Genomic DNA, 25,787 nt, shown 5'->3' with positions numbered 1-25,787 from the left:
GTAAGTAGCGTGTATTTGGATCTTGGTAAGAGCCAAACCCAATGGCTACAGTTACTGGCAGCCAGCTCTCCCATGGACAGAAATTGTGCAGGTGTAAAACGAATCCAGTTCATGCTTTTGTGTTAGCAGCATGTACTCCTTAACAAATGCACCCAAATCTCCACACTGAATCCAGCAGGATCTTCTGCAGTACAGGACTACCTTATACTACTCTTAGTTACCTTATTACATGGAACAGATAAGCTATCTAAATATTTAAGATTAATGAAACGCCATTCCTATCACTTTCAATGGCAGTCATGAAATTACAGTCAGAAATGTACTCTGCTGAGCAGGTGTCAGCATGCTGGATTTAAGTGGTGAAGACAATGATTTTGCTTTGATTTGGGGTCTATATGACTATTCACAGTGTAGTAAGACGAGTTATTTCTGCCTTTACAGTAGCAAAAGGACAAGCATTTAATATGTGCTTTCATGCGTCTGCAAGCTTTGTATTTTCAGTAATTCTCAAGTATCAGCCACAAACAGATAATTCTCTGCCAACAAATGGCAATCTCTTACTCTCCTTCTGATTATCTACTGAACTGATCAAGAGATTTCCCTGCTGTTGTAGTTGTTGCTTTCAGCCCATTGCTTTCCTCTTCTTCCCAAGACTTCAGCAGCTACCCTTATCTTCTGGCCAGTTCCTCCTAAGTCTGGGAGCAGGTCCACAGTTTATGTTGCCTCAATGAAAAGAGTATCCCAGCCAAATACCTCATTTGGACCCACTCTGAATCACACACCAAGTTTAAGGCCTTTGTCCTGTGAAAGGTCTTCAGATTCTCTCCCAAGCCATGGAGACTTGAGTATGTCTCTGGCCCTCACCTGATTCCTGCCTGAATACTAGTGAAAAAAGGAAGCCTGCCTAAAAGAGAAAGAGGGTAACTCATTGTCTTTTCACCTCACCAGTGCTAGTTTGCCAAAGGTCTCGATTAAGAGATTCCATCAGATAAGGACACACTTGGTTCACCACCTAAAATGTCATCCCAAGCTTGTCTCCAAGTTTCATTTCGTACAGCATACTGATTTTCCGGTGTTTACCTAAAACTGCAGACATCCAGCACTGAGGCTGACCAGTTTGCTGGCTTTTAGCACCAGTGTCTTTTTGCCCTGGCAGTATAAGACCCTTATAACTTTTTTTTTTTCTTCTTTTTCTATGTGTGAATGAAAGATCTCAGTTATCATCTCTTCACTGAAACAGACCCTCAGCTGCCTCTTTTGAAATTGCCCAAGTGGAACTTGCATTCCAAACAGTCAGCAGACTATTGTCACTGGACAACATATGAGATGTTGTCACTCCAGTCTAATGAGCTGTATGATTTTTTTTTTTCTCCACTCACCTCCACTGAATGTGACACTACTACAAAAGAGTCTAGCCAACTTTGCAACTGCATTTCTTCACACTTAGCTTAGACAATGATGGGGAGGCTAGAACTATCCTGTGGGCAGCCGGTATTTCATGTGGAATATTATCATCACTGCCAATATTACTGTATGCATTGATGAAAACTCAAAGGAGAAACTAAAGCTACTTTCCACTGGCTATTCATAATGTAGGGCAGTATGCACATCTGCAACCCCTTTCAGGGACTTCCAGCATTTGGGCATCATGTGAAGACAACGCGCAGGGCACGAGCCATGTAACTAAGGTGTGTGCATAGCAGGTTTGTGGAGAGGGAATAGACAGGTTCATGTCTTGTAGGTACTATAAATGCCTCTGGTTTTGTGTGCTTGAGTATTGACAACAGGAGTGCACCAATTTCAAGTACTGTAACAGAAAAAGGACACAGAAAAAGCTGATGAAACTGCTGTTTAGACCAATCTGGACACAAAGAGTAGCTGCTGAGTTATACCTTGGCTGCATTTGATGGCACACAGCTAGTGGTACCTTTTGTGTAACCAGATTTTCTTCCCAGACAAAGATGATGGGGGTGGGGGTATGTCTTGGTCCTCATTTATCTATTGCTACTGTGCAAACTCAGTGTGTGACATCGGCAGGTATTGCTTCACTATGCTGCATCACTCCTGGTTTTGGTGAGCCTGGAAGATGCCTGAAAGGGATCACGAGCAGTGGACTGTTAACCAGAGTCTCGTAAAGGTGCCTAATAAAGGTAGCTCTGTCTTAGAAATGCACTGCTCTTGAAAGTCGCGAACTGCACTTTAGACAGCCTCTACACTGTAACAGTGAATGGGCACGCTTCAGAGAGCCAAGCAAGTAGATTTGTCCCTGCACTCCTACTGCCAAGCGGGGAATGGAACTGAAAACACTTATTTGTTGGCTATTTATTAAAACAAATACTTCTACTTCTAGTGGAACGCAGAATAAGCAACTCCCAGACTCAGCTACGCAGTCGAACTGGCCCGATGGCATGCTGCAGCCAACCCCAGCTCAGCGTCTGGATGAAATAAAGACCTTGCTGGGGGAGCAATTTTTTGTGCAGTACACTCAGAGGTAAGCACAACACACACACACGCTGTTCTCAGAGCAGACTGAACTCATCTATTGCCAGTATCACACAATAGCCTTAATAGCTATACCAGAAGCGTTTAAATGACACTTGACCAACATACAAGCGGGGAAGAGAGCTGTTATCGTGAACTTAAACAATCATTGGTCTGTCTATCAAAGAATGAAGTTGAGGACAGTTTGCATTTAATACTCTTCGTTTTGGAAAAGCTTAGTTCTTTGACTTATTAAACAAGCTGTTTCACTGATACCCGCTAGCAAGCTATTGTCTAGCTAAAACGGGAGTTTCCACTTACTTTGTCTTTTTTTGTTCTGTCTCCAGATGTTGTGGGTAATGTTTACTTATAATGAGAGACGGTTCGCTTAGAAGTCACAGTTCTCATTAAACATCCTCTGTTTTAGTGAAGTTTTTGTATTTTTGGCATTGAAATGCCTGCAATAACCTTTGTGGCCAATGTTACAGATAGCCACGTGCTACCAGCACTAGAATTGGCAGCTGTGCATCTCCCTGGAAGTTCAGGCGGCTCCACTTGGCATGCACTGTGAACACATCTAGAAAGCACCATGAAAGGGTGTAGTAACTGATTATGTGACAAAGTTTAGAAATAACCCCCTCAAAATAGCCTGTAAAATAGCTGTACGTCAGCAAAAAAGTCTGCAATCCTCACTGACAAAGGCATACCTATTCTTTAAATGTTAACTTTGTTTGCTTGTGTTGTCATCAAGTCTAGTCCACTTTTCTAATCTGTCAGTTTCTATTCTCCACTAATTTAATAATTCATTGAAAGATTAAATTTTGAACCTTCAGGAAGACTACCAGGTGTCTCGAATACATTTTGTCTGTCTTTGGGCCACACTGCCCACAGAATACTTTGACACAAAGAAAGGAAATACAAGACACGTTAAAAATAAAAAAAAAAAAAAAGGCAAGCAGGTGAGATCTTTCTGATTTTGTGTTAATGGCCTTAAAGCAGTAATCTTTGCATAGGCAACATAAGAAACTCAGAGAGGGGAGATAAATGTAGCTGCATTTTAGAGCAGTGAATCTTGTATAGCACAAAACCAGAAACAGCTCTTTGCTGACATTGCAACGTCTCTTTCCTATAGAAGGAAATAATAAAAAAAGGGTTTATGTATAAACACAATAGGTTGAGGCTGCTATTGGCATGTCTAAATTGTGCCTGGATTTTGTTCTGCAAACCTTTTCCATTAACATTTCTGTTGGGAAAGCTAACTCTTTAGAGATGTAATGAGCCATCTGATTCTAATTTGGTTGTAGAATAAGGGGTTACTCTGAATTGTGCATAGCCGAGCTATTGAGCTACGCCCAGCTCTGTTTCCTTATACAGACGACGATGACTGTTCAAGCACAAGCAGCATGTGGGAAAGCAGCAACCCTCAGCCTTGTTTTAAGCAAATTAAAGTAGCTTTGGAACAGTGAGGATTTTCTGTGAGATTTTACTTTCCTCATCATCATTTTATCCCCAACAATTCCAGCCCAACTGTTGTACAGACAACTGTTAACGTGGCTTTTGGCCTTTCTCTTCTTTTCTCCCCTTGACGCGGGGACCGTAGCACCTTCACCCCCTTCAGTCACTACCTTCACTTGGCTCCTTCTACTGATTTCTTAAATGCTTGCCTAGCCCTGCACAAACACCGCTGTTTATTTCATTTCAGTTCTTGTCCAAGATAAGGCTATCCACACAAGATCCTATGGGACATCTTCAGGTTCTGCATTTTCTACAAGACTGTGCTCCAGCAAAGCTAAAGCCCTGGCTGAGTGCTTTAGTGCTGCTTGGGATTCTAGTCTGAGAAAGCCGAGCAGAATGAGAGGGGGAACTTCAACAGTAATTGACCCACACCCAGAAAAAACATAAAGACATGCTGGGAAATCACAGCGGAACTGCAGAGTCTGATTCCTCTTTTACAAAACCCTGTTTGTCCAGTCTCTGTGCGGCTGCCTGCCTGCTGGCCGGACACAGTGTGATTCGGGGCCAGCTGAGGCATGTCAGGCAAAACAAGGCAAAGAGACAGGGGAGGAGCCTCACTCAGTAGTTTGCTGTTTATACCTATTAAGTCTTCACAGAGGAAATAAGTCTGCTCTTCAGTGCAATTTCAGATAATTTTTTAATCTCGTATTCCCAGGATGCCTACTGCTAATTTGTTAACCTAACGTGGCTGAATTAGTGAATACGTGATAGTTACCTAAAAAACTATTACTGCTGCTGGTCTTCTAGCATAATAATGTTCTTAGTGAAGTTTTAGGTATTTGTCTTAACGCTTTTCCACACCCAAACAGATACGCACGTTCTCCAGATGGAAGGAAGGCTAGCACTGGATCTGCTATGCCGTGGCATTCATGGAGCTCCTTGCTCATGGCATTCTGAAAAAAGGAAGATGCTTCCCTGTACATAATTCCCAGTACTATGTCCGCAGCTGGGTTTTACCTATGCTATACCCAAGATGCCAGTCCAGAAATAGCCTGTCACCACGGTGCTCCTATGTAATACCCATATTTGCTCTAATAGGCAGCTTGAACACAGAGAAATCCCATCTGCCTTTGTGACATGTGATACCTGAGCTCTTCTGGAAAGGAGCCTGGGCTTTATCTGCCCCAAATCAGCAGTGTGGTGCACCCTGAAAGGGCAGATAGGATAGATGGAGGCTGCTGGAGGCTGCTGAGCCAGCTAGAGTGGTGGGGCCTGTCCCCATGGCAGGTAAGCGTGGCTGTTGAGTGTGTGATAATGGCACAATTCCCTGGGGCTCCCTGCCCCTCCACAAGTATCAGCTTGGTAGTCCCCACCCTAGCCCCAAGGACACCTCTGCAGACAAATTAAATGAATGGACAGCTATTTTAGCCAAGGGACTGCTTCTGCTCTCACTCTGCCGGGTATTTGCAGCCAAGAGACCAGCCCTGGCCAAAAAGGTTGCTGCAAAAATCACTAGAGATTTCACTCCTGGGAACATGCTGTCGCCATATGGCCTCCACATTAACAACACCAAACAAGTGCTTCATAAACAGCGTTCTAATAACAAATACCAGAGGAATTAATAATAATCTAGCTATTATTTTCTAATGTTCTTGCTTTATTAAGAACGTTTATGCTGTCTGAATGAGCTCTTCCGGAAGAACAACATCTGGCACCCACATGAATACCTGATGAAATCCACACGATCCTGAATATCTTACAAATTTATTGTCAGCAACAGCATCTGTTTGTGCCAGCATGGCTTACAGTAACGTTACATTTTTCTTTTGTTCTAGGTGCATAGCGTAATGTCCATGCTGTACTACACTCTGATTATAGCTTTTTTGATCGGCACACAGGCAGCTCCAAAGACAGAGGGCAATGCTCCACTGGAGTATCCTGCAGAACACTCCCTGCTCAATACCCACCGGAGTAACAGACACCACATTCCCCAGGCAGCTCCACAGACGTCCCACAGCCACTCCACTTGGACGATAGGTAGAAAAGAAGCTATAAATATCACCATGGACCCAAAACTTTTTAAGAAGAGGCGTTTCCACTCTCCTCGGGTGCTGTTCAGCACACAGCACCCCCCAGTATCAGGGCAAGGCCAGAATCTGGGATTTCTCAGCAGCGCAGGTTCTCTCAACAGGACTGCCAGGACCAAGAGGACCACACATCCCGTATTACACCGGGGAGAGTTCTCTGTGTGTGACAGTGTCAGCATGTGGGTTGGGGACAAAACCACAGCCACTGACATTAAAGGCAAAGAGGTGACAGTGTTGGGAGAGGTCAACATTAACAACAACGTTTTTAAGCAGTACTTTTTTGAGACCAAGTGCAGGGACCCTAAGCCAGTCTCCAGTGGGTGCCGAGGGATTGATGCAAAACACTGGAACTCTTACTGCACCACAACACACACCTTTGTCAAAGCTCTGACAATGGAGGGCAAGCAAGCAGCCTGGCGATTTATCCGAATCGACACAGCTTGTGTATGTGTGCTCAGCAGGAAGTCAGGGAGACCCTGAGCTGGATCTAAGCCCCATGACAGCATCCTCCTACCCCCCTACCTCACACTGTAAATTATTTTAAGTTATAAAGGACTGCATGGTATATTTATAGTTTATACAGTACAGAAACAACCTCATTATTTATTAAACTCTTTTGGAAACCTTTTGTGGTTTGCAATTTATTTACTGGCAAAACCCTTCAGAAGATGTTCACCTTAGTCCCATTCAGCCCTAGGACTCAGAAACGTTCACAGGGCTGCTGAACAATCTTTGCTCGCCATTCTACAAGAAGAACACATTTTGCACACCGTTTTCACACATAATTCCTCTCTTCCACAACAAAAGAATTTTCCTCACAAAACCCACCAGTTTACTGTGAAAATCTTGTAGGTTTATTTTAAATCAATAATTTTTTTCCAGCTACCAAGAGACCGTGAAAGACTTTTCAAGAATTGCTTCCAGTTTTAGTAATTATCCATAAAATTATTAATCTTTTTCCGTCAATCATCTTAGTGAACTCCTGCTAGAAATACTATTCTGCATATTGCCAGATAAATTTCTAAGATCTTTGGTGCATTTTTTAAAATTGCCAAATTGCCTTCACTGCAAAAATAATCCATTCTGAATTATTTTGGAACATTTGTCTGCACAAGAGTAGAATCTAGATGTATGTATTTTTGCATTTAAATGGTATTTTACAGCTCATTACTTATGAGCTATATTAGACTGATGAGGTTGCAAATGTCAATACACATATAAAAATAAAAAGGGTCATGTGGCTTATAATTAAAATTTGAAAATTCTCTCAAGATAGCATTTTGGCAATTGGGGACTTGACATTGGAGCAAGTCTTTCCATGCATGACAAGAAAATTCAAAATAATAATAAAAAAAAAATCACCGAGGCTGTGTTTTAGCAAGGACCCCCAAAATAACTCTATACTTATAATTTCTGTGCTTTGGGGGACATTGGTCTCTGGAAGTCCATAGTGGAGCCTGAGGCCTGCAATGGGTGTTTCAGTCACTGCACACTGAAAAAAGCTGCAGTTTCTCTCATTGTTTCCTTTGGAAAAGCAGCTGCTGTCCGTTGCAGAAACTGTTTCAAAACAAATACCATTAAGTTTTTTCAGCTTGGTTTCTTCCAAATCATAGAGAGCACACTCTCACCCTTGCCTTCCCTCATGCACAATTATTTCTTTAATGAAAAAAAACAAACCTGACATTTTCTTCCTCCACGTAAAAAGCAAAGGAGGGCAGCAGATCTCTAGAGAAAATGCACTGTGGTGAAATAGTACCTCTGGAAATAACCAATCCCAGGCAAGGTATCCTTTCTGGTACAATAGTGCCAGTCTGCATGAAGTGGAAGGCGCTGAGACAGAAACCATCCCTGATAATCACTAGCATGCCACCTCTCAGCCCTCTCTAGTAGGTGGTTATGGTGTGGGACAGCAATATTTTAGTGAGAATGTTTTGCTCTCTCCAGAAAAACGTATTTGCAATATTTGCATGAATAGTCAGTTATCTGAAAGGTCAAGGAGAGGGCTGGCTCCTGACTGTCCTGTGTCCTCCAAATAACAGTGACTTGTTCTGGAGCAGGGGGAGGCCAGGAAGACTAAGAAATACTTAAGAGTGCAATCATGTAGGCATCAGATGCTCTGACACAGTAGTAGAACACAACAGCAGTAGCAGCGACCTGCCTGTCATCACAAGAGAGACAGAGAGATCAGTGACACACAGTATTCTGAAGCAAAGAAAAACACAGAATTGGAGCAGAGTCCCGCCTGTGCTCTTTAGTGGTCATAAAGCAATGGACAAAAGTAATAAATCTGCTTTAGAAGTGTTCTTTACCATATATGACACAACACGACTAGGGAAAAATGAAGCTGCTACTCTCCCAGGACTTCCAGGTTTATGGAGCCTGCCATTATTTTACCACCGACATAACAAAACTGCAACTGAAAGTGTCTCATCAATGCATTTAGTAATTTCAAACACGTGTAAGCCTTGGCATTGCTTCAAAGAGCCTTGAAACTGACAACTTGCTTCATCAGAAAAGCTGGAAGAAACTGTTTACAAAGGCATGTCATGATAGCACAAGGGGGAATGGCTTTAAACTGAAAGAGGGGAGAATTAGATTAGTTATAAAGAAGAAATTCTTCACTGCGAGGGCAGCGAGGCACTGGCACAGGGTGCCCAGAGCAGCTGTGGGTGCCCCATCCCTGGAAGGGTTCAAGGCCAGGCTGGATGGGGCTTGGAGCACCCTGGGCTGGGGCAGGTGTCCCTGCCCGTGGCAGAGAGATTGGAGCTAGATGGTCTTTAAGGTCCCCTTCAACCCAAACCATATGCTATGGTTCTTAAAGCAATCGTGGGAGTTGACATTCCTTCCACATTCAGCCCACTTAGGAGTTCCCTGACTACACCTCAAAGCGCATTCTTGACAAGAACAAGGTACTACAACCTGTAACACCCAATCTGAAGGGCAAAGAGCTGTCATTAAAAGGTCTATGAACTACTGTTATAAATCTGGACCTTGATTAAAATCTCTATTAATAAACATTCACCTATTCATGATGGGAGGAAGGTTTATTTAGTCTTGCAGATATTGATGTGATCTAGTTCCACATTTATCCCTTCACCTGATTTTTATTTTATGCTCCCAAGACCAAAACTAGACTACTAGTTCATCCTTCATGACAGTGATCTATTGTATTACTGACATTTCTTGCCTGTTCATAAAAAAGGTCTCATATGGGAGGGTGGAAGAGTGAAAAGGGCAGGTCAATGCATTCACACTTGATTTTGATCCCATTGGCAATTGCAGAATCTGGAACACCAGACTTAGAGCTACAAGCCCAAGATTGCAACTTAAATTTTAAGTGTGTACATTATTTCTCTCCTTGCACATATGTTATTACGTCTGTGTGACACCTTGACATGACCAACAATCTGCTGATAAGCGATTTCAATAAATTAAATCAATGAGAATGTGTGGATTTATGATTATAAAATAAGAAAAACCTGGAAAACTGCATTCTTAGAAAAAGAATTATTGCCATATTTCGATTTTTTATTAACTGTGCACTTAGGTGGTAAGATAAGGCTCCATCTCAGACCACAGCGACACAAACCCAATCTGTGAAACTGCCCCTGCTGCACTCAAACTTCATTCCACTTACAGATGTTTGCACCACATTTAAAGACTAGGATTTAAAACAACAGTAGTCCTGCCTGTTCTTGCAGTAACTGGCATCACACTTCCCTGTTACGTCCAGCAACAAAGAAATACTCTTGGTAAAGCCCAAGCACAGAGTTTCATGCAATCAAAAAAGGTTAGTATCATACGATAAGGATACCCTGAACAACCAGAAATTAAGTACAGGACTGACTGCCTGGAGGTATAAGAAACTGCCATCTCTGGACACGCCAGAGAACAGATGAGGCAAATATCTGCCAGAAATGCTTCTGCCTTCAGTGAGATTCAGAGACTACAGAACTTTCAGTGACATCTGCCACAATCTGCATGCTTCCAGGCAGGAGTTAAATTATAAGTCATGTTCACAGCTGTCATTCATCTACAGAAAGCTGAGAAAGAACTTTAGAACATTTTCAGTGTTGTACATGGACACTGTTAAACATGGGAACATTTTTGAAATTTCAATATGTGAATGAGGAAGTACAAAATTAATGCAATAATTGCTGTGTACAAACTCACAAATGCTACTCATTTACAGTACATAAGGCTGGGTTAATAAAATCAGAAACAAAATAAAGCCTAGGAGAGCATTTTTGATACTGTTGCTGGTACTCTGGAGGCTTAGCCTTCCAAACCATAGTGAAGCCAATGACAAGACATCTTTCATAAAGACCTTCTGATTATCTCAATAAAAAGTATCTCTTAGCATCCTGCATCAGACAGGTGAGATGTCATGAAAAATTCCTCTACACAAACACACTGCGAGGGTATTTTAAAAGCCAGCGTTTCCCACATCATACTAGCAACTCAGTCTCAGAATGCAATGCCTCCAGGAGGTGAATCGCATGCATTTGTTACCGATTATCCTGGCTGCTCTCTGCTTCCTTGGGCAACAACTGGTATCTTAAAAGCAAAGAGCTACATCAAGATTTAATTACAAAACTAACTTACTGCCAAGCTGTTAATTTTTTGTTTTCCCCAGAGATAAAATCCAGCTAGAGATGCCCAAAATATCATCTCAGTTGAAGCGACTCAATCTTTGACATCATTAGGTTACAGTACATTGTTGTACACTTCTGTACAGTACCATCTAGCCCGAGTACTGAAAAGGGAACCAAAACACCTGTCTTCAGCTTGCTCTTCTGGAAAGTAAACCCATGAGGAATATCATACCAACATATAAGTGACAGAACTTTTAGAGATTATGCAGATTAAATACAAACAGCAATGCAAATTTATGTATTCTAATTTGAAATATCTAGCTTCAGCATTGAAGTAAGTAATTTTCCAAATACTGTGAATTGATTTAGTGCTGCTGTTTGGGAAGCTGTGACAACCATTATCAGCTGTCTACACAGTTGTTAAGTCTGCAGCTTGCAAATATTTCAGGAACTGTCCTTTATCATGGTTAGCTTTTTTCTTTCTTTTTTTCTCCAATCAAGCAGGTGGTAGTCCGCCATTTTATTTTCTGCAACTCATATGACTATCAACGTACAGAATTCTGTATTGACGCAAAGTCAGGTACAAAGAAGCTTGAGTGTCCTGCTTAAGTGTCATTTTTTTCTCTCTTTAATTTTTTAATTAAATTTAATTTAATTAATATTTCTCTCTAATACACATTCCTGTGTCTGTGTTATATTTACTGACTGAGAAACTGTGTTTTCAACAGTGCCATCTCTCAGTGGCTTAGTTATTGACAAGATGACATTACAGACTCATTTGCTGGAGAGATCAGCCTGATGGCAATTACAGCATATCAGACGAAGAGGTTATAAGTTGCAATTTGAGCTAAGATGGACAACAAATATTACAATACACCCATACTGATTAGTTGCAACGGCTCACTTCTCACGGTGTCTGTCACGGGGCACAGGCTCTCCCGCTTGTTTCAGCTACGTTGGGTGCCAGTTGTTGTAGCTGCAGCCCAACTCAGGCAGCCTCACACAGGGCACCCACTGCTGCAGCACAAGCAAGCTATCAGGCTGCAACAAAGCTTTACCGTCAGTCAGATTCTACTGTCTGTGCTGTTTCTCCTTCCTCCAGAGGCCAGACCACACTGCTGCTCCTCCATCTGACACCCTCTCCCACAAGCCTCAGGGCTATTTAACCACTTATCGGAACCAGCTACACCTGCACATCGTCCATGTCAATCAACCCACTGCCTCTGAGGCAAGGCCACAGCTGCACGTTATCAATGCTAATCAACCCACCGCCTTCATTCCTCTACAGTTACACAGTAGGGCAAAGGTGGAAATCTGTTTGCTGATGTGATTTTAAGGAAAGGGGAAAACAATTACAGGATTACCACTCCACAGGACCGTTCAGGATTCTGAACAAGACCTCACGTGATCAAACCTATACCACAAGTGCAAGAGAAGGGATGAGGCACTGAACAGCCAGGTGTCATAGCTCAGCTTACGCTACTGAAACACTGTTAAAGGCACCCAAAATGGCTTATTCTGTTGTTGTTCCCACTGCACCTATAGAATGACAAGAGTATCTATATTTGGGTAAGTTGCTTTGATTCGTAATAGCTGCAGTTTAAACATATATGCTGATTCAAGACGGCAGTTCACCTGATAAGCCTGCTCACTTACTTGTCTAAGGTGACAATAACTGAAAAACCTGTGAGGAAGGATCACTACAAATCAAGTTTGTTCAACATAACTGCTAGCTTGCAGCACACTTCATTTCTCAAGAGCGCTTCTGGTACCCACAGCTTCTCCACTTCTTTTGAAACAAGTGCTGCACACCATTTGCTGGACTCTCCTCTGACTTCTTAAGAAGTCTGCCAAGATTTAATTATTTATATGAGCTTGACAGCTTGCTGCTTCCCTAAAGATAGTGGGACTTTATTTCTTCTTAAAGCCTTACTTATAAATACAAGGATTGAAAATAATTTCAGCTAAGAAAAAGGAAAGTGACTTCATACAAATTAAGATCAATTAGAAAGACTGCTATGAATCAGACAGATTTATTGCAAGAATTGCATAGCCACTATTACAAGACTCTGAAACTCATCTCTTTAGATTCTGAGGAAAGAAAAACAAGATCCTTATGTTTAAAGAGCAAATCACACCAGAATTGGTTTCACCTTTAGCCAAAGGCCACATGCATGACACCACTGATTTCACTACTGCCCAACTGGTCTGATTAAGGAGTGCAGGTTAAATTTCACCTGGAGGAAAACAGATAATTCTCTAGAAAGATGAAGAAGGTGTGGACCATAATCAGTTTCCATCACCTAATGTGCAGCTCATCCTCTCATCACTACTGTTATTACAGTTTTGGTTTGGTGGTGGTTTTTATTGGGAACTACAACAACACATCTGAAATCCTGCTGGTTATACAATCATTCCTCCTGCTGAGTTGGTGCAAAAGTTCGGAATGCCAGAAAGCCCATTCTAATGCCTAGACCAGCAATCAAGTTATACTTTGGGCCTTGCCTTGATTATTTTCACTTCAACTGCAATATAGATAGGAAGTTTTGACATTGACAGAGAAAGAGCCAGGTCACATAATAGTCATGCTTTGTCTATATGCTTCCTCTCAATCCTTACATGACACTACTGCTTCATTATCTAATCTTTTATTTAAACATGTGATCAAAGAGAAACGCCATCAAAGCCAAACCCTTGCCAGCTTTTCTTTAGTAAGCAACATCTTTCATTAGAGCAATTACAACCACTGTCAGAGCCTGGAATCACTGTGTATTATATTATCACTCTTCTCTATCTGTCTTCTAGAGAAATTCTTTGCTCTTGAAAAGTCAGCTTCTACGTGCCTACAAAGAAGCTATTCTGATATTTTATCTCTAGCATTATATAACAGTCATTGGACCTGATAGGCAATCTTGAATTCCAGCACCTTGTATAACCATTGAAGATCACACATTGACACTTCAGTAGCTCTCTTCAACCACGCTGCTTTATCAAGTTAAAGAAAACTACAAAAAACTAAGGAACACTGAATGTTGCAGCCCAAAATGGAACAAAATATGAAATAAGTACTATGTAACAGTTGAATATTTAAAGAAAACAACCCAGCAGAACACCTGAGCACAGGGGGCAGGGTCGAAACAAAAAAAAAAATACAAGACAGAATTATCCAACTTCCAATCTGGCCAGGAGACAGTATCCAGCACAAGCGAATCATGCCAGGACCAACATTTTGTTAGAAAAATGGATGTTCCCTTGGTTTGGTTGGTGTTAAAAAGCAAAAATAGCTTCATAATGGTTTAAAGAAACAATGACATTAGCTGCACAACCTCAGTGCTAACATTCAGGGACATGCCTTCCTCAGCACAATCAGCTGACAGCTTTTGGTAATTATAAGAAAAGGTAAGGTTAACATGCAGCACTGAACAGAAGACAACATCCCAAGCATGACAACAGCAGACAAGAAGGGGCTTTGCAGGCAGGGCACCTTGCTTGAGAAGTTTTAATTTCTCCAGGATGGAGTTTTTTGACCAGAGGATCACCTCTTTCCTATGTGCGCAATTCTATGGCAGGTCCCATACACTGGCCTCCAGTTATCAGATCGAATATTTGGTTCCTTATCCTCCCAGGGATAACTGTTCCTGCAATGATTATTTTTACTTTATCAATCTAGTAGGAACTTCCTCAACGTTCTTTGAGTTTTTCTTAGAATCCTTCCAGACTTCAAACAGCACCAAATACTTCCTAATGGAATCTGAAATTCATAGCTTTTGGAAGCTTTTCCTAAACTCTCCAAGAAATTAAGAGGAAGTATGAAGCTGCAAAGTTTTACTATGCATCTTTGTTCACAAAAGCCATCATTTTGCTACCTGTCATCCAAGTGATGAGGACACTACAATCTGAGTATAAAGTCACTGGGGTGGGGTAGGAGGTTCTTGCATTGTGCTTCTACCAAAGTTTTCTGGAGGACAAGTTCTTCTTGGTTTACACCAAAAGAAATCAAAAAAACTCTCAAAAATGCCCATGTCCAAATCAGTTAAATGCATTACTACTTTAAATACCTATGTTTTTTTCTTTTGAAGCATTGCTTTTGGCATACATGGCTTTTAAATAGAATATTGCCAGCCAGCATTAAAGCACAAAATCCACCATATTTAGTCTGCAAACTGCTGCTTCACTGAATACTCAAATTCAATTACTGTGTGACGGCTCCTTCTGCCTGGAAAAGGCAAGCCTGTACTGAATGCACTGACTCAGGGATGGTCTCATTTTTATCACTTCTGTTTACATAATCCAGCATACACAGTGGCCCCTTTTCAGGCATTTAGCAAGATCTTGCCCTTAAGTGTGTGATCCGAAGCATGATCATTTGGGAAATGAATCATATAGTTGTAAAGCTACACAATAACATTCAACCTACGTAATACCTTTAGCCTCTGATGAACACTGTGCAGATGCTTTCAGCATCCCTATGAAAAGCACGTCTACTGTTGCTACAGATCATATGCATCCTCTGGGGATTTTATTCTGTTTTCCTTTTTCCTCTTGAATCATGTGACTTGGTTAAATTCCAATTCTGCTGCACAGAATCCAGCTCTGAGAACAAGTTAAGCTGTGGCAGGAAGGAAGAAACACGCACAATCCGAACTTCCTTGTGAGAGATCTACTAATCAATAAATAACAAGACACATTACAGGTTCTAATTAAACAGAAATTGTCTGATTTGGGAGTTAAACTGTGTACTAGTTTGAAAATTCAATTTGATACATTGTAGCAACATTTAAGCTCTATTCATTTTCATTTTGTATTGACTTGATGCACAATTAAAAAAAGGAAGGGGAAAAAAGTGTTCACATCACCAGCTGCAAATGATTGCTTTAGTTCTAAATTCTTCACACAGACTGGATCTCAAATTTCTAAAATCACACGCACTGTGAGTCTTTAGACATCGTGGGATGACAGTTTCAGTGGGGTGCAATGTGCTGAAGATAGGAAAGAGCCAGTAAATAGGTAAAATAATGAAAGTGTGTACAATTTGATAGACAATGTCCACTATGTCAAATCTATAATTGTAAGATCCAAGCTTTTATTCTTTTTTCCCACAGTTAAGAATATTTTTCAGGAAGTCATGAAAAATAATGTCCTATTAAGGTAGTAAAAAAATGAGCAGACGGATTTTGTACAAATTTTTCAATAGCTTTTATGTCAACTGACAACAATCCTAAGAAATTTTAGCCATGGATATTGTTTAGCAAACAGTAAAATTAGAGGCTTAGGTTAAAAATATTCTGAACCAGAACAGCTGTATGTAATGCTGAAGGTGACCAGAATGTAAAAAGTGTATGAAAAGTCCCTTGTCCTCCATTAGTTTCCTGAGACTATAAAATCAGAATAGACAAGGAGAGCAAAAGGAAGATGTTGGTATCATAGAAATAAATTTAGGTGGTTAGCAACATAGGAAAGGTGGTATCTAATGGGAAAGTGCTGTTCTAAACTGGGACTGTTTGCTGCCTAACAATGGAAGTCCAGTTCTCATTCTAGGAAAACAAGAGTTCTTAAAGTTTTCTTTCAAAGTGCACTCCCAAAGCAGATCATTGAAGCTAAACACAACAAGCTTTGCAAGGGCTGTTGTCAGTCTGAAGCAAACAATTTTTCAGATGCATGACTGAAGCAAGTTATTAGAGAAGATAAATTCAGAATAGTTAGATGAATGTTGAAAATGGTTAGTGCCTAACATGGATCTCTTGCAGAGTTATTTGCTAACTACAGTATTAGAATTACTACATACAACTGTATCATTGAACCTTAAAACCAGGCGAAACCCAGAGAACGTAAAGCTACTTTTTGCCACAAGACTGCTACCTACTTGGCTGTTGCAGAAAAGCCATCTGTAACAGACAATATCATCTTCATGCTTCAACTCCTTGCCGTGTAAGTATAGTGACCTACACATAATGCAGCTTACTATGTATTGAAGGTACTGTTACAATTAATGACTAACTGCTGACATATGAAAGAAGAAAAAATAGTTTGGTGTACTTGCACTTGACAACCTTCTGTTGGAAGTTTTCATGCTTCCTCCTTGCCACTACTAAGAGCCAGGAGAACTGTGGCAATAAAGCTTCTGAAAAAAAGTTAATGGCTTTCTGCTCTGTCCTGTATTGAATCAGTTACTCTGACTACAATTTCCACAGAGAGCACGAGGAGGAGAGTGGCGCTATGAAAATTAAGGCCATACATTCCAGGAGCAGCAGACTTCTATATAAGTTCAGCACTACTGACAAAAGCACCACTTTCCATTCAATTAAGTCACATCAAGAGATGTATCTTTCTGAAACTGAAAGATGATGGCGTCCCCAGCAACTGAAGTTATAACCAACCTAGAAATTTCCTTCAAATTTGCACTTGAAATACTGAATTGCCCTCTATTTCACCAACGTTTTAAAGAGATTACAGGTCCCAATTTTCTGATTTGTTTAAAAATAATCAGATATTTCCTTGGAGAATTTAACATACAGACTCTCTTGTCTACAATGCATTTGCCACAAATTGAAACAATATTTATCCCTTCTTCCCTAAACTCAGGTCATCTTTACTTTATCGTACTGCTTAGACATTGTCTAATGCAGGTGAACTCATTCAGTGATTAATAACTTCCAATACAGCTGTCATCTGTGGCAAGGCTTAAACACTGACTTCTGAACATCAAAGCTATGTAAAGGCAAATAGGTGTAATCAAATTAATAAATGAGATTTTGCAAACCGGAATTGTTCCCGGCTTCTTCAGCACTAGACTGAAAAAGTGTTTAGTGTAAGAGTTTATTCCTTACATTCATAATAACCAGTCATTCTTCAGATAAAGTATACATTTGCAGCAGGCTTACCATTGATCTCACACTGCAAGACAAGCCAACAGATCCTGGTTTTCAGTTAACTAGTTCTAACAGGATCTTACATTTGAGCACAAAAGGTGATTCAACAAACATTTAATATTGCCACTTCTCAGCATCACCCTGTATTTACTTATAACTGCTGCCTTTTTTTAGTAATGTTAACGTATTTATGAAATAGCTGTACTCCTAAGCACCCAGCTGTAGCTAACGAAAAACAAACAGGCTGTCTTGCAGTTTGCATGTTTCCATTTTGTTTTAGCAGTCTCCATCCCATTCTTATTTCTCTTTTATTTTCATGCACTAAATTTTTTGCGCTCAAGATCTAGCTTTTTTTTTAAAAAAAATGCTCAACAGCAGCAGCTCTTATTCTATTTTTGACAGTTTTTCACAATATTAACCTACTTTGCACCTATTCCCATAAATCTTCATTTTCTATTATGCCGCCTGTTTGTTCCTCAGATTGTCACTCTGATAAATAAGACACACAAGATGACAAAACTCAATCACCAGGCAAGTGACTATGCACAGTGGAGCCCAGTTAATCAGTCTGGGCCTTCAAAACAGATACCATTCCTTACCTAAAGATCCTACCTGTCAACTAAAATGGCAGCTGGAGGCAGAAGCCACCAGGCCACAGTTTCAGCTGCTTCGTATAAAGTAGTAGATGGAGCAATGAACACACATTTTACCCTCCAAAGCTCATGCAGAACAGGCTGCAACACCACCAGTGCTCCTGCCAACATGCCTCACTCTTTGCCTGACAGAGACTCTATCGTCCAAGTACCTTAGATCTTTCCCTCAGATATGTATTAAAAGCTGTATTTTGCAACTTGAGCATCAGTTACAGTTGGACACAAGCCCACCACTCTAGAGTGTTCGAAGCAACCCACAGAAAGAGTAGGTAGGCTTTCCTGCTCATTTGCCGTTTGTATCAGAGCTCTGCAATTCACTGGAAAACTGCTAAATATACCTCTCTGCAAGGCTGATCATTTTCAGACACCTTGTAGATGTAAAGTTACTATATAGGAAATGAACAATGATTTCTGCTGACCTGAAGCAGGACTGAAAATGAACGAAAGTGTGTACACATAAGGCATTTATTTTATGTTTAACAGTTTCCTACTGGCAGTCTTCATGTACGTACCACATCTCAAGCAATCCTTGTAAAGCCCTAAAATACTCTTTCAAATAAAATGTACGTTTTTGAAAAAGGCTTTTTTGTGGGTTGGTTTGTGGGTTTTTTGTTGGGTTTTGTTGGGTTTTTTTTTTTCATTTTGTTTGTTTGAATAAAGTGGCTACAAGGACAAAAAAATGTTTCTAGGCTGACTCCAGTTGCTTTCCTGGCTTTTTTCCAATGATGTTCAAATCGGACATTGTTCAAACTAGCAAACAGTAGTCTTGTAGTTTACTCATACAAGAAGCTGGGAGCTCTGGTATTTTTTTAGCACATATTACTAACAGGGTTCAAGAGTACCCTCTCCTCTGTCATGTGGTTCTGGCTGTGCATAAATATTGCTTTGACCAATAGGGGCAAATTTAGATACTTCCCAGAACGATTTCTTGCATTCTCACGACAGTTGCGATCCCAGACTGGATTAGATCCAGTGGGAAAATGTTTAGACAAAGTACTGCTCCAAACAACACTCCTGAGAGATGTGGCTGCGGTTTGCCTATAGCAGAAAGTAAGGTTACAGAAAGACATTTTTAAATATCATGCTATTATTGTATGTTTCAGAGCAAATGACCTATTCACAAGGGGGTAATACTCCAAAGAGATTTCAGGCCAAAAAAACTGAGCATCCAGCAAATATGATCTGTAACACCAACCATTTTGTTCAGCTCTGTGTAACTCAGACATCATGACAGTCCAAAAATGCAAACAAGAAAAAGTAAGGAGGTACATGTTGAGACCAGAAAAGGTAGCTACCCGTTAACCCCCTCCTCCAAACACTCTCCCTCCTGACCCACAAGATTTTAGTTTCCAAGAGTCCTTAGGAAATATTTAGCTAAAAAGAGTATCCTCATTCAATGATCAAACATGAGAGGTAAGCATGGGAGTTGGAAAGTGCAAATGCAGCATGAAATTGGAAGCAGGAAAATGGCCTTAGCACCTCTACTGGGCTGCACTAGCCAGAGCATAACCAGCACTTGAGAGAAGCAACTATGCCCCTATATACAATAGCTTCCACAGCAAAGAAAAAAAGATGAAGAGCGAGACCATTGCAATCAAAACCACCACAGGGAAGTACCAAGAGAACACAGTCACTATTACTAGGTAAAAACAAACTCAGTGAGTGGCTGGCTTTGGATGCCAGGTATAGCCAGTCTGCCACTTGACCAGTTTCACCTCCTCAAACATTTCTTCCTGTCTTCACATTTTATGTTGCAAAATATGTAAGTATTTGATTCCTATTCACCGCAGAGTTATGCTGGAACAGCTAAAGTTCAACCATAGCTCCTTTTGCGCAGTCAGGAGCGACACAGTGTGGGCAGAGAGCTTATGGCCATCGCAACTTTTCATTCTGCAGTAATACTAAGGGCTCCTTTAGCATATCAAGTATTCTAGAGACTTAGCTGCGATACTAGCTTAGGCCACAAGTTGTTCCACCATCAAGAGACAGAAAGCAAGATCATAAAACACTTCTACCAAAATATCTGCTTCCTTAACTGCAACAGCCTTTGCCTTCTCAGTTCCCAACAATTAAACCTAGCTACTAATTTCTTCCCACCAGCTAGTATGGAACAACATTTCCAAACAGCTGCTTGCAGTTTTTTTCTCCTTCCTATTAATTTTCCCTTTCTTCATGTATTAGAGTTATCTGGACTCATTCCACTTGTGCAGATTCCACTCAAGGCAACAAAGTTACTTCTATAACTCCTTACTCAAAACATTTCTACTCTCAAAGGCATTTTTGCCTTTGCCTTCAGTCTGCCTGATGGCTACTATGCAAGATGCATAGCCTTGCATTTTTAGTCCCTTCAAGTGAGTTTTACCAATTATTCTTATTGTTATTATTGCTACAGCAGATTGCGCTGAATAGCAGTTACTATATGTGCACATTCACATAACACAGAAATAATGAATTATGTCTGAAAGTTTGACACACATGTTGTTAGTTCATTAAAACTACATTCTTACAGTCATCTTGTGATAGTATGCTTATAAATCTATTTTCTGACTCAGGTGACACTATTATTCAGCTTTTCTTATACTGTTTGTTTGCTGGAATGTTATCTAAAGCTGTTTAGAACCCAGAAGATGTAAGAAATTGAAATCATCTGGAGACTGCTTCTTGTCTGCCACTGATCACAGGTAACATTACAAAAACTAATTCACTATTATCATTAAATTACTGTTAGATGTAGTGCTAGTTACTTCCACTCACACCTTTGCTGTGAATGCACAAAAGATCCTTTGTAAACCAGAGACTAATTGACAGCAAAAAATAAACAGCCAGAATATGTAAGAATGACTTACTAGTTCTTAGACTTCATTTTATGTTTATTCTCTGTGTTTAAATTCACTTCCTTTCTAAGCCAGAAGTCAAAGTGAAATTTCTTGTATTTATTTTCTCAGTGTGATTGAATAAGCAGAAAGTCATGGAGTCACTTTATGAAAAATCATGTTAACTGACCATACAAACAATGGCTTAAGACTTTATGGCGGGTGTGTTTTGAAGCAGTAACAGCATAAAGCCGAGACCACTTTTCTCAGCCTGGGAAGCTGATAGTTGTGGTGTCTTTGTGGACAGTGCATGGACAGAATGGTTCATTTTATCAGGGTGGGGAAAAAAAATAGAAAAACACAGAGACAATAAATAGAGGACCTCTGAGCCACAGCAGCAAAACCAAACACCTTCGTAAACTTGTCAAAAACAGTTTCTATAGCTTTTATGACCTAAACAGGATTTTGGTATTACTGTAAAAGTATCTAAGCCTCTATTTAGCCTCTCCCTTTTGCATAAATTTAAGACACTGAGGGAGCTGGGAATGAACTCAGAATCAAATAAACATTTCAGCCTCCTGCATTGGACCACACCATTCAAACTGCCAGCCTTGCAATGAGCTATACACAGAGCCAGGGGGAACACTTAGCGTACCATGCCAGCTCTGAAAACACAGACTGTGTCTCTATGAAGCGGACAACGTTCTTACGTACAAAGACCTAAGAAGTGAAAGTGAGAGAACTCTTGCAAAGAGGCCTTGAGACTGGTTAGGATGACTCAGCAATATTGCTATGGGCTATTTTTATATCCCTAGGTAAAAAGTAACATGTAAAACCAGTTAAAGCTCAATGGCTACTTAAGAAAATGTAAGGAGGCAGTTGGTTCCACCATGGTTCACCCAATGCATCTCATTTCTTCTATGTGAGACGAAAGGAACATGAATAGGAGTCTATTTCCAGAACATCAAAGAATTCTTTTCCTTCTTCAGAGAAAGGTATGTTTTTATCTAATCATGACTCTAAAAGACTGTTTCTTACACCTTTGGAAACTAACACCTACTCAAGATACCACCAAGAGCTGATCTTACTTAGCTACACAAACATATTCCAGGCCTGCACAATTAAGGCCTTGGTCACCACCTCTTCAACTCATTTACAAATCTTTTTCTGAGATAAATACAATTGCTTTAAGTTGAATAATATGCATAGCAGAAAGAAAACAAATAGAAGAAAAGCTGATTTAACTGAAAGAAACAAGTCCTCCGTGAAAATTCCATGCTGCCTTTAGCTCCAATGCCTGTTGTAAAAATACGTTTAAACCCTTAAAAAAAACAACTGATATATTCAAGTCAGACCCAAGGTTTGCTATTACAGCACCCTGTCCCAAAACAGCAGCCAAAACTGGATGCTTACAGAAGAAAGGCCAGTATACATACTTGCTTAATAGCTAGTAAAGATCTGGATACAATTTAAGCCCCAAACAAAAGAGCATACTAAAACCCCTAAGATTCTGAGAACTATGAAGTCTGAAGACCCTAATCAATAGCATGTATCTTGCCACTCCATAAAGAAATACTTCTTACACTTTTACAGGAAGAGGAATAATAGCAGAAAAAAATATTATCAAATCCCAGAATCTATGAAAAAGAGAAGGAATGCAGCAGGAGAAAAAGACTCTAGCTACCAGTTGCATTATTAAATTATCCTCATTAAGACAGCTTCACCAGGAGACAACTGCGAATTTGCATTCATGAAGTTACAGGCTAAATCCCAGAGTAATAGATTTTATCAGCCTCCTGAACTCACAGATCATGGGTGTTGAGGCAAATCTCTCTCTTCTTAAATAGTCCTAGCGCAAAAGTAATCTATACACAGTATTATTCATTGCACTATGACCAAAAATGGTATGGTCTTGTAATTGAACTGAGGCTTAAGGATACACTAATGCCATCAGGAGTCCGGGACACGCAGATCTGGGACAGACAAATGCACTTCAACAGCGGAAAGAGTTCAGTCCCTTCTGAATTGTACAGGACACAGCAATGTACATTCAGTTGCATGACACCAACCTACTGCAGCAGGAAGTAAAATGCTACAGAAAGTAATCAACTAAGAGACAAATACATACCACCCCTCACCATCTTTCTTGCCGGCATATGTAGAATGCATCATTATAATCACCCATTATAGTGGACTGCATATACCCTATACCATTATCAGCATGTATAGGCTTACATTCTGTCATATGTTTGATACTTCTGCTATAGACCACCTTGAGCTGTATCACTTGATATGTTAGCACTGTTAACCCATTATCAACAAATTATGGTGTTTGTTCAAAATGCAGGGCAACCTTTTCCTGTTTTAAACATCAGTGAGCACTGTTCACATTGCTGGCAGCACTGACCATGTTGCTGTGTGCTGTTACAATACAAACAGTGGCAGAACATTAGCTTATACAAACTCAGAATGCTGGGTACAGAGGCAGCAGAGAAGCTTGCTACTGGCCACTGCTGTGGCCTGTAGTCCAAAAAAACCCCTGAATATTATCATTATATTACCGTTACATTTGAAATTTGGTTCCAGTTTTGCTGTCTAGTCTTTTCATTCCTCTTTCCCTTCTCTTAACATTTCACCATCTTTTAATTTATATGCAACATTGAAGTCTTTATTTCAAAAGCATACATGATCTTGGCCTCTGAAAAATCATCAAGAAATCACCTTTACTTCCCACAATGTAGACCCAGAGTAAAGTATATTTCCTTCTTATATTAATAGAATTCAGAAAGTTGCTCTACAAAATCCCTAAAAGAGAATCAGCCAAAGTTAAACTTGGCATCTGCACAAGTCTCAGTTATTTTTTTGAATACTTTGACAACACTCTTACGTTATTGTCTCCCGGTTCATTTTTCTGCTCATGTATTCCCCAAAGAAGGAAAGAATGGTATTCCTGTTCTCTGAAAAAGGACATATCTTGCTTGTTAGAGTGATTTCATTATTTATTTTCCCTTCTCCTTCTTGAATTGTTGGATCTTTGAATCTTGAAGCTTCAAATCCTTCTAACTCTTGCTCTTCCACATGAGGTCACAGAAGTCATCCTGCTGTCTCAAAGTAAGAGAAATGAGAACAAAATTTTACCAGCAAAGGAGATGCTTTCAATTTTTGTCTTTTCAGCTGGATACTGCAAAGAGAGCCTTCAGAGATCACAAAGCCTGCTAGTTTCCTAAATCTAATTTAGTAAGAGACAACCTGAGCTATTCAAGGCTGGCATGAGCAATGTTGCCACAAGGCCCTACTTCATTTCACCTGTGCACACCTAGAGACAAAATAAAGGTGGTGTGAATAGAGTTACTCTCCTATAAAGCTACTTCTGAAGGAACTCTGCAATCAATTGAGAACATTTTCATTTTCTTTCTTCCATTTGATCTTCTCTGCAACATATTTTTCATATTACTCCTCACATTTTACTTCCATCTGGTTTCAGCTTTTGATTAGAAACTTGCAAATTCAACAGCTCAGTGCAGAGACCTGAGCTGCTTCCAGCCATTTTTCCTCCTTGGAGGATTTTAATTCAGTCGTATGGTTTCTTTCACCGTATCTCTGCCCACAATGGAGGCTACATCCTTCGTAAATAGTTTGCAACTCCTGCAAAGAGCAAAAAGCCCTAACCTCTGCAAACACAGGAGGTTTTGTTATCCTGAAAGAAACAAAGCATACCAAACAGATGATACTGCTTTAGAAACACTGCCATACAAAGCGTCATTTATAGGGAAGCTCTAAATAGGTTTATCAGACAGGATACAATACATGCTTAAATGTTAGTCAACAGTTTCACCAGTAATATAGGACCACGAGTACGTCAGATATCTGGACTCAGTCCAGAATTCATTACAGAGTCACCAAAAACCAATGCCCAAGTTACTGCTCAGAAAAAAAAGAATTTAAAACGCTCAGTAATAAGCACTGTTTTGATGGGATACCCATGTCCTTCCCTGTGCAGGATCAAGCAAAGGTTACAGGCATCAGTTGTGTAGTCAGGTCAGGAAAGGGTGGTAGATGGTCTCATTTTCACCACTAAGAAAAACCTTTACCTTAAAGGCATTAAAACAGAATGCTAAGTCAGAACAAAGACTGATTTATATCTGCTCAGCTGTTTGCATCAGGGCATGCCTGTTAAGTAGACATACACATAAATGTGGGTGTAAAGACAAGTCAGTGATTTGGAAACAGAGACTCTCCCTTAACATTTCAATTCCAGCAGAACACCCAGTACTGCTTAACTCCCAAGGACCTGTAAAAGTCATGAAAGAAAAGGAGATACAAACCAACATTAGAAGCACAAGAAATCTTGTGATTTCAAACATCTTCTGAACAGCACCACCAACAATAATTTTCAAAGGCATTCTGAATCACCACCTTCCACAAACATTCATGAGAAGTTACCTACCTAGCCTAGAAATGCAGAAGAAATCTGTAAAAAAAGGCATTCAACTACTAACCGTAAGAATCAAGGAAACTGACTTCCTACATTTCTGAGCATTTGAAACAAGACAGCAAGCAGTATTCTGATCACAATGCTATGAAGATGCAAGCTTCCATATTTATATTGCCCTTGTCACTTGTATATTTTTTGTCTACATTCTGAGCCTGATAGTACTTCATCTGGACTGTGCTTTAATATTATTCTTTGCACAATTTGCTTGCAGAGTTCACAGTGTAAAGATCTGAGACATATGTAAGACATATGCAGGAGATAACCTGGAATTATCTCATATTTACAATTCAAAGAGGGATTAGAGAGCTGAAAGTTGCTCTGGGTTTTCCCCTAACAGTC

The 25,787-nt window shown here is 40.1% G+C and overlaps 2 protein-coding genes across 43 annotated transcripts in view; one reads left to right on the top strand and one right to left on the bottom strand.

Moving 5' to 3' along the window:
- Positions 1-6,651, top strand: part of NGF (nerve growth factor) — a 34,388-nt gene extending 27,737 nt beyond the window's left edge. For 3 of the 5 annotated variants that reach the window (XM_080367872.1, XM_080367870.1, XM_080367873.1), the window contains one exon: positions 2,351-6,651. In XM_080367872.1, the coding sequence (XP_080223998.1) occupies positions 5,784-6,503 (720 nt within the window). In that variant the 5' untranslated portion in view covers positions 2,351-5,783 and the 3' untranslated portion in view covers positions 6,504-6,651. The remainder of the gene's footprint in view (positions 1-2,350) is intronic. The other 2 variants (XM_080367871.1, XM_080367874.1) reach the window with 2 other exon arrangements.
- The window catches only part of LOC308054670 (uncharacterized protein), a 168,955-nt gene that overhangs the window by 97,253 nt on the left and 45,915 nt on the right, over positions 1-25,787 (bottom strand). For 2 of the 38 annotated variants that reach the window (XR_013924186.1, XR_013924195.1), the window contains exon 4: positions 23,841-24,054. The exons of 35 other annotated variants lie outside the window; for them this stretch is intronic. The gene's annotated coding sequence lies outside the window, so the exon portion shown is untranslated. Of the gene's footprint in view, positions 1-17,848; positions 24,055-25,787 lie in introns of those variants that run through there. One more of the 38 variants, XR_013924196.1, reaches the window with a different exon arrangement.

Source organism: Falco punctatus, assembly GCF_963210335.1.
Source record: "Falco punctatus genome assembly, chromosome: 17".
Taxonomy (NCBI): domain Eukaryota; kingdom Metazoa; phylum Chordata; class Aves; order Falconiformes; family Falconidae; genus Falco; species Falco punctatus.
This window is presented reverse-complemented; position numbering and strand designations above follow the sequence as displayed.